Below are 12356 nucleotides of genomic sequence, written 5' to 3'. Positions count from 1 at the left end.
ATAATTAAAGGGATAGTTCACACAAAAATGAAAATTCTGTCATTAATTACTCACCCTCATGTCGTTCCAAAGCCGTAAGACCTTTTTGATAAAATCCGAGAGCTCTCTGACCCTCCCATAGACAGCAAGTGTTCTTACATGATCAAGGTCCAGAAACGTAGTAAGGAGATCGGTAAAATAGCTAACGCATGTGCGTGTTATTTTTGTTTTCTTTGCACACAAAAAGATTAAAAAATTGCGGTTGAACCCCTGATGTCACATGGACTATTTTACCGATGTCCTTACTACATTTCTGGACCTTGATCGTGTAAGAACACTTGCTGTCTACAGAGGGTCAGAGAGCTCTCGGATTTTATCAAAAATATCTTAATTTGTGTTCCGAAGATGAAGGAAGGACTTGCAGGTTTGGAACGACATGAGGGTGAGTAATTAATGACAGAATTTTCATTTTTGGGTGAACTAACACTTTAAACAATATTTTGATAAGTACCTTGTCTGGTTTAGGCCTGTCATGGATAAATAAATATGAGACTAAAACCGCCAGTAGGTGGCGGCAAGTCCCTGTCTTAATGACTGATTAATTGAATCATTCATTTGAGCGATTCATTCAAAACGGTTGATTAATTTAGAAACGAAGCAAGCGACTGTATTTATGAATGGATAATTGAATCATTGACTCAGATGATTTGTTCAAAAACAGATTCATCCAGAAAGGAAACACTGCAGTGTTGGTCTGAGTCACAAATATTTGTTTGGAACTATCTTCGTTGACAAAAAAACAAAACAAAAAAAAAACAGACATTAATGTGTCTAAAAATGTAAGTCACTCAATATTAAACTGTTGGTTGTTTAACTGTTGTATAAAATTATTTTTTATATAAATATGAAAAAGAAAAACCTCTACATTTATTTATTTTTTTTTGCTTTCATAAGATGAATTATAGGGGCATTTTAACGGCATTCTAATAAGCTTTATTATGCAGTGAATGCTTTTGGACTCTCAAAACGTTTTTTTGTTTGTTTTTTTGCAAAGCGAGTGACATACTTGATAATGTAAGCTTGCATATAAAAACAAAAATTAAGATATTAATCGCAGATAAATATCACACACCCCTAATTTATGTCTCACAGTTCAGGCTTTTTTCTCTCAATTCTGAGTTTATATCTCACAATTCTGACGTTTTCCCTCAGAACTGCAAGAAAAAATCAGAACTGCAAGATATGATCTCAGTTGCAAGAAAAAAGTAGTTTAATTAAGATATCAACTTACAATTGTGTGGAAAAAGTCAGAATTGTAAGATATAAAGTTGCAATAACTTTTTTTTATTCTGTGGTGAAAACAAAAACAGAATTGAACAGAATGTAAACTCAGAATTCTGAGAAAAAATGTCAGAATTGCAAGTTAAAAACTCAGAATTGTGAGATAAATAATCACAGTTACTGTTTTTATTTTTTTATTCTGTGGCGGAAACAAGCTTCCATAGACATCAGAATGTATTTTGACACTTAAGCCACATTACCTGAGTGGTATGAGTGCATTTTTAAAATATTATTGAGTTTAGATTGACATGAGGATGAGCAAGTAATGACAACATTTTCATTTTTAAATGCGAATTGAGTGTACAAATACTCTTTGGGGCAACATCCATGTGGTTTTAAGCATACTGTTTGGTGGAAGCGTTGTAGCGGACAGGGATGTTGTAAACTCGGCTGTTGTAAAACACCACCAGTGTGTACGGCTGCCTCGCGTCCAAACCAGAGCTCCTCCTGAGCAGAAAAGAGCCGTCCTGAAATCAAATCAGACAAAGAGGCACATAAGCATTACATCCCAAATAGAGATAGACTGATATTTTTACATTTATGCATTTGGCATGTGCTTTTATCATAAGCAGCTTGCATTGCCTTTTTAAAGTGTTTTATCAGCTCATGCATTGCTTGGAAATTGAACCCGTGAACTTGGCATTGCAAGCACCATGCACCACTATTTTAGCTTCAGCCAGTAATTATCTGGTGATGTTGTAAAGCAGGGGTAGGGAACCCTTTTTGACCAAAGAGCCTTTTTTTCTTTCCATTTTAGGTTAATGCATTTTCCCAAAAGAGCCACAGTACATATGATATAATATGTGCAAATGCATTTATTTTCTATAGCCTATGTATTTTTTAAGCTGTGATGAGTCATATGATAATATGTAGGCTAATTTGACAAAATGTTTTATTTAATGTTATAAATGAGTCTATTTAAATTTTTTTATTTAAAAACTAATTATTGAAATAAATGAATGAAGACTTGTTTCGTCCAGAGTTTTTGAACAAATCTCTTGAATGAATGATTCAGACATCAAATTTTAACAGTCACTGGTCGCCACCTACTGGCATAATGTAAAATATACAATCATTATTTAGTTCCAATTATTCATTTTGATCGCAGCTGCCACAACATCAGAGTCTATATCCGGACTATAAACTTTTATCCCAATTATTTAATGTTTGCAACACGGAAATGTAGCCTACTGAAAAAGTAATCTGATTATGTAACTCGCGTTACTTGTAATGCGTTACCCCCAACACTGCTACTGTGTAAGTATACTGTTTGTGAACCGGTTTACTGCTAACTAGTGAAACTCTACAATAATATCACGAGCTGCAGCTCAAAATACATGTTTGATGGAAACATTGTGACATACAGTATAATTTCATTCTGGAGAGTGATGGAGAGGTAACATTAATATGGTTTTCTTGTATTTAACCCTCAGGATTGCTTACTTATAATGTGAACATACAGCTTAACTATTTTTCAGTTAAATAAATGTTCTATATTTTAGTTCAATAATATTTATTTAATATTTTGAGGAGATCTTTTGGTACTAAATACTATTTGTGCAATAAATATGGTCCATTAATGACTTAAAATATTTTTTTCTCTAAAATTTCTAATACTTATATTACAATTAGTGTAGTATTAAAGGTTAAAATAGAGAAAAGGGTTTTAAATTCCAATGCAAAGAGGCAAATTAGAGTCATTTGTGGTCGGAAAAAAATCACTTCCATTTGTAATGCCATGGTTTACCCACTCTTTACTAAATATACATGTATCTACTAGTTTCTTAAAAGAATATTGCAGGTCATACCTGCTTACTTATTTTTTAAGTTTTTCATTTGAATAAATATTTAGACATGTTTAAATACTAGATTTTTTAAAAATTAGTGTTACATCCTTTTTTAATGATACTCGTATAAATACACATAATGAATGCAAGCAAATACTGAATTTAACCCATGTTTAAAATTGTGCTAAAAAAAGCATTCGACTGCATTCAACAAAAGATCTCCTTTTATCCACTTATATGTACAGTATATGAATTGATATTGAATCGAAATATATATATATATATTTGAATTAGTTTCTATTTTTTTCTGTATTCATTTTAATTCTAGTTAAAGTTATAATTTTTCACACACACATATACTGTATATGTCTATATAGTTTTTGCTGTTTTTTTTTTTGAGTTTTAGTTTTTATTTTAATAGGCCACTTCAAGTTGAAAACAAGAAATGTTGCCTTGACAGCTAGCTAAAATAAAACAAGTGATGCCCCTTGCTCTTGCTGGTATTTATAATGCAGTGTCATTCAGCATAGTTTTGTGTTATTCTGTGCAGGTCTGACGTGCCTTAGCTGAGCGTATGAGAGCGTCCTCTGCTGTCTTGCGGTCACAGCTGCTGGCATACCAAACCTTTTTATACACACCAGCTTCCTGTGTGAGAGAACAGGACAGTTAGACTGACAGACACTGTAAGTGAATGCTGGGATGTTCTTGATTATAGTAGTTATGCTGCGAACTGAGACACACAAACATATGGGGCATTTTTCATTTTCTGTCAGAGCCAAACCCTACAAAATAAAAAAAATTAAAACATATACATAAAGAAGTAAATGCATTTAAAGGGAAGTCAGTAATTGCAATCACCTCTTCGGCATCTCTAGCTGATTTGCTCTCTGAAGGCAACGTCCCTCTGCCTGTGGAAATAAAACAATATTAATCAATTGCTAGAAAAATAAACTTCATCAAGGCTGTCAGAAAGTTATAGGCATATAAATGTGTCTATTGCAAACTGAAAAAGCTTGAATCTTACTTTGGGAGGGAAGCTGTCGAGGCAGAGGCATATATCTATAGCAGAAAAGGAGACTGTAGTTTAGTCCTTTTGTTCATGAAATTATAATAGTTTATGCTTACAGGAGAAAATGAAACTCTTTTTTTTTTTTTACTTGGCTCGATGGAACCCTGTTGGCAACGGGCTCGGCGTGGTGTCTGGTGGGCTTCGTGATATAGTTACTGGTGTTGTTTTAATAGATGTGGCTGTAACAGAGATCATGCAATTGTTAATAGGCGACTTTAATCTCTACTCTAAAACAATACAAGGTCAGAGTTAAAATTGCTCTTTATAAATGTGCAGCAAACTCTCATGTCAGCCACATCTACAAGTCATTGGCTATATTCAGAATAGCCTACTACCATACTAGTACTACTTGAGCAGTATGCTAATTTTCTGTATGCATGCATGCATGCATGGATCTGCAACGGCTTAAATTGTCTGTCAAGCTGTGCATTTAAAACAGAGCTTAATTTATGGAATACTGCATCAGTTTAACCAAATGCAGTGTAGATTTTATTTGTGCACTATGCTACTTTTCTGTATGCATGCATGCATGCGTGGATCTGCCAAATTGTGCATTATAAAACAGCTTAATTTGTGGAATACTGCATCAGAAACATGCAGTATTCACATTTTCTGTATGGGTTCATGCATGGATCTGCCAGCTTGTGCTGGAATACTGCATCAGAATCGTGCAGCATGCAAATTTTCTCTATGCATGCATGCATGGACCTGACAAATTCTGCATTTTTGTGCATTATCAATCAGAACTTACTTTGCTGAAAACTGCATCAGAAACATACATGCTAATTTTCTGTATGCATGTATGGATCTGCCAAATTGTGGATTATGAAATGGAGCTTGCTTTGTGGAATATTTGTGCAGTACAGTAGTTTTCTTGCATAGATCTGCCAAATTGCACATTAGCTTTGTGGAATTCTGCATCAGAAACATGCAGTATGCTATTTTTCCTGTATGCATCCATAATGCAAATTGTGCATTATTAAACAGAGCTTAATTTGTGGAATACAGTATCAGTTTGACCAGTAGTGTAGTATGCTGATTTTCTTTATACACTGCCAAATTGCACATTATAAAACAGAGCATATTTTGTGGAATACTGCATCGGTTTGACTACCAAACTTAAAGACATTGTTTAACTTAGATTTATTTTGGAGATCATCAATGGGCATCTCTTGCTGAATTACAAATGCAATGTAATGAGGTCACATGACCACAGTGTCGAATACTGCTTGAAACATTTATTGCAGCATAATGCTTTCTGTTTTGCATCTTACTATTTAAAATAGTGCAAGCCGTATGCTAGTCTGTTCTGGACATAGCCACTGCTTTTTCTGCTCTTTTGTAGTGATTTTGATAGTTACCTTCACTGTCTCTGTGAGCAATGTTTGGTTTCTGCAAAAATGGACAAGCATTTGTCACTGAATGTTTTGATTTACCATTAAATAGAGATTAGATAAGATAAACGAGTCCATACCGGTGTCAAAGCAGGATTATGTTTCTTCCTGAAAGATCAGCAGTGATGAACTGTTAGATAGTGAATCTGATGTTATGGCAGATTGATTTATTATCGTTCAGTGTTTAAGGGAGTCACTTACAGGTCTCTAGGTCGCGGTGTGGGCATTGATGGTCTCCGGGCCTCTGTGGCCTCCTCTGGCCCTTCACTGACACCTAATGACAATCAGACACACGTTACATACATGGTTTTTCATGCATTCATTTGCTCGGGTCTGGTTTGTGACTGATACTCACTGTCGTCTGCGTCACACACCTCATACTCGTCCTCTGACTGTGATTCCTGCTTAAAACACACATAGACCATCATCACGTTCTCCATTCAAAACATGCATTTACACTGTTATATCTACATATAGGTTGCTTATTTACATGCTAATCACATGCACATGTTGTAAATGTGCACCATGTCTTATTTTTAAATGTTATGTAAAAAGTAATAAAAAATCTTCAATACTTACTGGAGTTATTGTTGGCCTTCTGATGTTCATTCTGTATGAACAGATAAAACATGTCAAACATTTTTATTATTATTATTTGTGCAATCAACTTTTCTTTAAAATACATATCTCAGGGATATTTTGTAGTGATTTGACATTGTCATTGTCAGTGTTGGGGAAAGTTACTTTTAAAAGTAATGCATTCAACATGGGGACAGGAGAGCTGTTAATCAATAAATTGGAAAAAAAAGTAACTTGCGTTACTTACCTGAAAAAGTAACTCAGATATTCTCTTGTAAATTAAAAAGTAATGCGTTACTTTACTAGTTACTTGAAAAAAGTAATCTGATTATGTAACTCGCGTTACTTGTAATGCATTACCCCCAACACTGGTCATTGTCTTATAAATGTTTAGCATTATTAGAGCACCAAAATAATGAAACTGAAGAAGGATGTATATATGCATCTAACGTATTTTGATAGAAACTATAGGCAATATTTTGATATGGTTATAATCATAAATGTTTGTAAAGGTGCTAAATAATTGAACTGGTGAGTGCAGAGCTAATCTAGTGGTTTGTAATGGGTAATAATGGTTGTGTAATACCGTGGACTGGCTTTAGGTGGCGCCATATGTGTGTTGGGTTGTAGAGTCGTGTTACTCCTGCTGATCAGAATAAAACATTTATTTCACAGAGAACAACAGAACAGAGAAGCATGTGATGTGTGTCTCAGTAACGAAGGACACGAGGAAGTGCAGGACTGAATCATTAAGGGCTGTTGTTGCACTTTTAGAAAGACAGTCATATTAACAGTTACTGTAAGTTTGACCAAATGTAGTTGTGTAGATTTTAATGTGTGAATATTCTAGTCCCATGTACACTCTTAAAAATAAAGCTGCTTCACGATGCCATAGAAGAACCTTTTTTTTGTCTAAATGGTTCCATAAAGAACCTTTAACATCTGAAGAACCTTTCTGTTTCACAAAAGCTTCTGTTTTTGCGAAAGAAGGTTCTTCAGATGATAAAAAGGTAAGAAAGAGATGGTTCTTTAAAGAACCTTTGACTGAATGCTTCTTTGTGGAACCAAAAAAGGTTCTTCTATGGCATCGCTGTGAAGAACCTTTTAAGCAGCTTTATTTTTAAGAGTGTACTGTTTAATTGCTGCCTTAAATTTGAAGTCAAAGTGGCATGTTTTTATCCATACTGAATATTATTAGTGCTGTAATCACTGCTAAAGAAAACTGAGTTCAACATAATTGTGTTAAAGTTTAATGTGTGTAATAAAAATAATAAAAAAAGGAGGGTTGATTTTGAAGATGTTTTACCTTGTCTTAGACTGAGAATTCTCCTATAATTAAATACAAAGCATTTTGTCAGAGCATTTGTAAAGCAAATTAATAGTCCATAAATTAATATGATATATAATGCATGATGTTATTTGTTGTACTACCTGTCCAGGTCATATTTCATGCCTCTATCTATCTATCTATCTATCTATCTATCTATCTATCTATCTATCTATCTTCAGTCTGATTCTATCTATCTATCTATCTATCTATCTATCTATCTTTATAAATATAAAAAATATTATTATATTATGCATGATGTTGTACTACCTGTAATTTATGATTATATATGACATCATTTTTGATCTGATTAATCTGAATATCAGTGACCTGGACAAAACTCTTTTGATTTCAGCTCACCTTCATATCAGAAACCTCATAGAAATCTAAAAAAGGAGAATTAGAGCGTAAATATACGAGCCTTCAATATTAGATCGAAGAAGTCTTAAAGTGTGCATTTTTTGAAATAATCTCATGAAAGTCTCACCCGGAGCGCTTACACGAGCAGGAACACACGGTTTGACCGCTCTGTTAAACGGCGGCTCTATAAACAGACATTACGCACCATTAGGATTTACCCATTACAGTCATATTAATAATTCAGTGTGCAACAAAATAAAGGCCTTCCTCTGTCATCTTACTTCTTAGTGTTTTCTCAGTGGGGTCAATGTAATTGTCATCATCCGCCTCGTCCTCCGGCTCAATGTAATCGTCCTGAACGGAGGAGAGTGCTTTAGTATCAGGAGTTTATTGTGCGCTAAATGAAACTCTGAGTGAACAGTGCAAGCCGTTATTACATCATCTTCCTCTGCCAGGCTGCGGTGGGTCGGTCGTGGGGGTTTGTGCCTCTGTTGCATATGGAAAGGAGGGTTTGGTTTTGCTGGTCGACCACGACAGCTGTCTGCAAGGCACAGGAAGTCTGGTTTTACATGCTCTTGCTGCTTAACAGAACTTTCCTTTTGTAGAACTGAACCTTTTAGGCTTACGTCATCACCTATTCCACTTCATTTTGTTCACATTTTTTTTCTGCTGAACACAAAAGGAGCAGTTTTGAAGAAATTATATAGTCCATTGAGGCTTTTATGCTCCAAAAACGACAATTTAAAAAAATCACTTTTCATTCAAAACCTCTTAAAAACCTTTTGTGTTCGACGGAAGAAACTCGTGCAGGTTTGGAAAGACGCGTGGATGATGAAATGACAGAGTTTTAAAGTTGAGTCAGTGATCACAAGCCATTTTTCTTTATGTGGCGAGTTTGAGAGCAAAAAATGTTGGACAAAACTTAATGTTCAGAAAGGAATCGACTGGATTATGAAAATAGGAGTGACATCAGCTGAAAAGGAAAGTCAGGTTTTTACATTTAGACACTTTGTTTTCTTTAAAATAAAGTGCTCCAGTGAATCATTCACAATAAAGTGTTTTTCTCGCATCATTTGCATAAAGATTCACAGCCAAATTTGGTCAAACACCAAGTTCATGTTCAATTGCATATGAATCCACAAGTCGTTTGGTAAATCTTTAGTTAATTTTTATTTTTCCATTTTCCATTTTTATTTTTCCATTTTTTGTTGTCCTTTTTTAGTTATTTTCTGTTTTCCCTTTTATTTTTACATTTTCATTTTTTTTTTATTTTGTTAGTTTTTTTTCTCTTCAATGTGTCTGTATAGAATTCCACATCTCTGAGTTTTTAACCACTACCATCCACATTTTAAATACGGACACTTTTTTTTACTGAAATGCTGGAAAATATTTGCATATATAATATTACATCACCGTTCCATTACAGTACGAGGGAGCTTTAAAAAAGAAAAAGAAAAAAAAAAGAAAACAAAGTCACAGATATGTTTAAACGGGCCATTATTATGGCATGCAATAAGTAAATATTTATTATATACTGTACATTTATTTAAATTAATGCTTGCACAACTAATAATTTTACTAGTCAAACAAATAGCTGGGTCAGATGTTTACCTTTTTGCCTTATTTTGACTTATTTCTGCGAATTTCTATATTTTTAAAAAGACATCCATCCTTTGCAGAGATAAAATGCAAGCCAGAAAAGCATTTTAAAAATTATAGCATGTCAATTTCCCCATTTTTTATTGAATAAAAATGATTAAATAAGTATGTACATTTATTGCATACTGTATTAAAAAAACGTATCTAATTTAGTTATTTTTTCCCTTTCTAACAGCTCCCACTCAAGTGGAATGGTATTCTTGTAAACATTTTCCAGCATTTCAGAAATATTTAAATTCTTAAATATTTAATGTCCATATTTAAAATGAGTGTGCATTACTGTGAAGCACACCAATTAGCGTATGGTGCTTGGCAGTGGTCAAAAAGGATTTAATAACGACTTCTGCTGGAAGTCTTTATGCGGATGGTGTGGAAAAAACACCTCAATAAAATCACTGACTAGCTCCTGTAAATGTTGAAATGACCTTGTGTCCTCATGAGAAACAATTACCGTCTGAACAGTAAATTGCATTCCAAATGCATGAGTTTTAACAATAACAATTCCGAAAGTAAACAGAGTCGGTTTTGAGTTGATGTGGACTTTCTGATACAGAAAGCGTGATCCTCACCCACATACTCTCCTCTGGGGTTGGTGATGGACGGGCTGATCGTAAAGGCCTTCATGTGTCCTTCAAGCCTCGGCGGAGGTTCGTAGTTATCGTCATGATCGCCCTGAGGGTCCTCGTACGTATCGCTGTCCTGTTATATTTAAAGACGTATATGTGATCAATACATTTCCTGTCTCTTTATATTTCATGCTTTTACATCAGTTAAAATCTGTGCAAGTGTAACATTTTTTTGCTCATTCATTCAAAATGTTTCACTTAAAGCTTAGTTATTTAATCTCTAATATCTTTGACGTGTCAGCAGACATTACTCGTTTCAAATAAATGTATAACTTAAGATTTGATTGAATTGGATGTACATGATAGAATCACCGAGATTATAGTATTAATTAATATTTTACATTTTTTTTTTACATTGTAATTTTACTATTTTAATTTATAATTAATTTTACATTTTCTGTTTTAATTACTTTTTATATTAAAATTTGTAAGTAATTTAGTTTGGTCATTTAAAAAAAAAATGTCTGTATTGTTTTTATTAACTTTTCACTTTTAGTTATTGTAGCACATCAAATGAACCTAAATGAAAATGAGATGTTTCCTTGGCAACTAGTTAGTTTTTATTAATATTTTAATTAGTGCTGTCAAATGATTAATCGCGATTAATCGCATACGAAATAAACGTTTTTGTTTACATAATATATATATATGTGTACTGTGTATATTTATTATTATGTATATATAAATACACACACATCCGCATGTAAATACATGCAAATATTTTCAAAATATATACTGTATGTGTATTTATATATAGGCCTACATAATAAATACACACACACATATTTTGCAAACAAAAACTTTTATTTTGTATGCGATTAATCGCGATTAATAGTTTGACAGCACTCATTTTAATTAGTTTTTATTTGTACTTTTTCTGTTCTATTTTAACATTTTCATTTTTACATTTGCTTAAATGTTTAAATTTTTTTGTGAAACTTCTGAGTGAATATTGTTTCTACTCCAAATGTTGTTTTTAATATAAATTGTATTAAAAGGTTGTTTTGTATTTAGTTGATACTAATAAGACATGTCACCTTTCAGACATTTTCAGTTCATGTAAAACAGCTTTTTCACAAATATTGTGAAACTTAAATGAGTGAAAGGTGTTCGATGTGATAGTTTGAGGTAGAATATTGATTTGCATGTACATGGGCTATACAGTTATTGCATTGTGCATTACACTATTACTTATGTTATATTCACTGAGCGTTACATTTACAAAAGTTCTCCAGTGAATGTCTTTTAGTGAAGTAGACTAATGCACTTACAAAATCTGAATCAGAGTCTTTCTCAGAATCCGGAGCTTCGCCTAAAAAGTGACACAACATGATCATGAGGTACGTAGCTGAAAATACTTACAATGACATGTGATTTGTGAGAACACAACATTTATCCTGCACTTAGAATGATATAATTGTGTTTTGATGGTTTATAAATGTACTGAAAATTCCCCCGACCGCATTGAGTTACATCAGCTAAAGCCATTTTTAAGGATCAGATCAAGTAAAAACAAGTGCACATTTTTCAACTGCACATTCACTTTCTAGTTCAGAGACTTCAACTTGCCTTGATAGCCTCGCACTGGTACTTTCGGAGGTCTTTTCTTCTTTATTCTGAAACACAATAGCAACCCTAAATACAGGAGGTTCTTCATTGCTGTTGATTTCAGCACATTGTGGATTAGTGATAGTATGCTGAGCTTCATTTGTCAGCAACGTTTAAGCACATAATTGCATGTCATCTACAACATACGAAAGCAAAAACACACAGTGGCAGGACACAGAATCAAGAGACGGTTGTTAAAGTTAAAGGCCGGATTATAGTAAGTCTTTCCGAAGACACCACAAAGCTCTCGTAGACGTTACGGTGGGCGTCTGGTGCTATTTCTTCATACAGACAGAGAGAATCGAAGCAGAACCCTTAAAGGCCATTACCTAAGAGCTTTCATAAAGCTTTTAAGCAAGATAATTTGCTTAAAATGCAATTATATATATGTATATTTTAATAATTAAATCATGAAATAAACAATTTAATTTAAATTAAAATAAATAATTCAACAAATGAATTAAATTAATTTAAACAATCAAAAATGAAATTAAATCATTAAATAATTAAATAAAAAACATTTTATTAAAATAAATTACAAATTCAATTGAATCAATAAGTTAAATAATTAAATACGTAACATTTATTAACAATTTAATTTAAAAATAAGCCAAAATTGACTATAAT

The 12356-nt window shown here is 33.2% G+C and overlaps 1 protein-coding gene across 1 annotated transcript in view; it reads right to left on the bottom strand.

The window, feature by feature from the left end:
* Positions 1 to 1655: 1655 nt before the first annotated feature.
* Positions 1656 to 12356, bottom strand: part of LOC107689365 (B-cell linker protein-like) — a 25362-nt gene continuing 14661 nt past the window's right edge. The window contains exons 6-24 of the mRNA XM_016487325.1: positions 11691 to 11737; positions 11393 to 11433; positions 10065 to 10194; positions 8274 to 8377; positions 8118 to 8190; positions 7964 to 8020; positions 7837 to 7862; positions 7456 to 7478; positions 6736 to 6792; positions 6150 to 6180; positions 5926 to 5974; positions 5772 to 5844; positions 5651 to 5678; positions 5538 to 5568; positions 4265 to 4355; positions 4132 to 4166; positions 3966 to 4015; positions 3669 to 3752; positions 1656 to 1787 (exon numbers count right to left, since the gene is read on the bottom strand). Coding sequence (XP_016342811.1) covers positions 1656 to 1787; positions 3669 to 3752; positions 3966 to 4015; positions 4132 to 4166; positions 4265 to 4355; positions 5538 to 5568; positions 5651 to 5678; positions 5772 to 5844; positions 5926 to 5974; positions 6150 to 6180; positions 6736 to 6792; positions 7456 to 7478; positions 7837 to 7862; positions 7964 to 8020; positions 8118 to 8190; positions 8274 to 8377; positions 10065 to 10194; positions 11393 to 11433; positions 11691 to 11737 — 1162 coding nt within the window. The remainder of the gene's footprint in view (positions 1788 to 3668; positions 3753 to 3965; positions 4016 to 4131; positions 4167 to 4264; positions 4356 to 5537; positions 5569 to 5650; positions 5679 to 5771; positions 5845 to 5925; positions 5975 to 6149; positions 6181 to 6735; positions 6793 to 7455; positions 7479 to 7836; positions 7863 to 7963; positions 8021 to 8117; positions 8191 to 8273; positions 8378 to 10064; positions 10195 to 11392; positions 11434 to 11690; positions 11738 to 12356) is intronic.

This window comes from Sinocyclocheilus anshuiensis, unplaced genomic scaffold (assembly GCF_001515605.1).
Source record: "Sinocyclocheilus anshuiensis isolate Anshui unplaced genomic scaffold, SAMN03320099.WGS_v1.1 scaffold709, whole genome shotgun sequence".
Classification (NCBI taxonomy): domain Eukaryota; kingdom Metazoa; phylum Chordata; class Actinopteri; order Cypriniformes; family Cyprinidae; genus Sinocyclocheilus; species Sinocyclocheilus anshuiensis.
The sequence above is the reverse complement of the archived record's forward strand: the minus strand, read 5'-3'. Positions and strand labels throughout refer to the sequence as shown.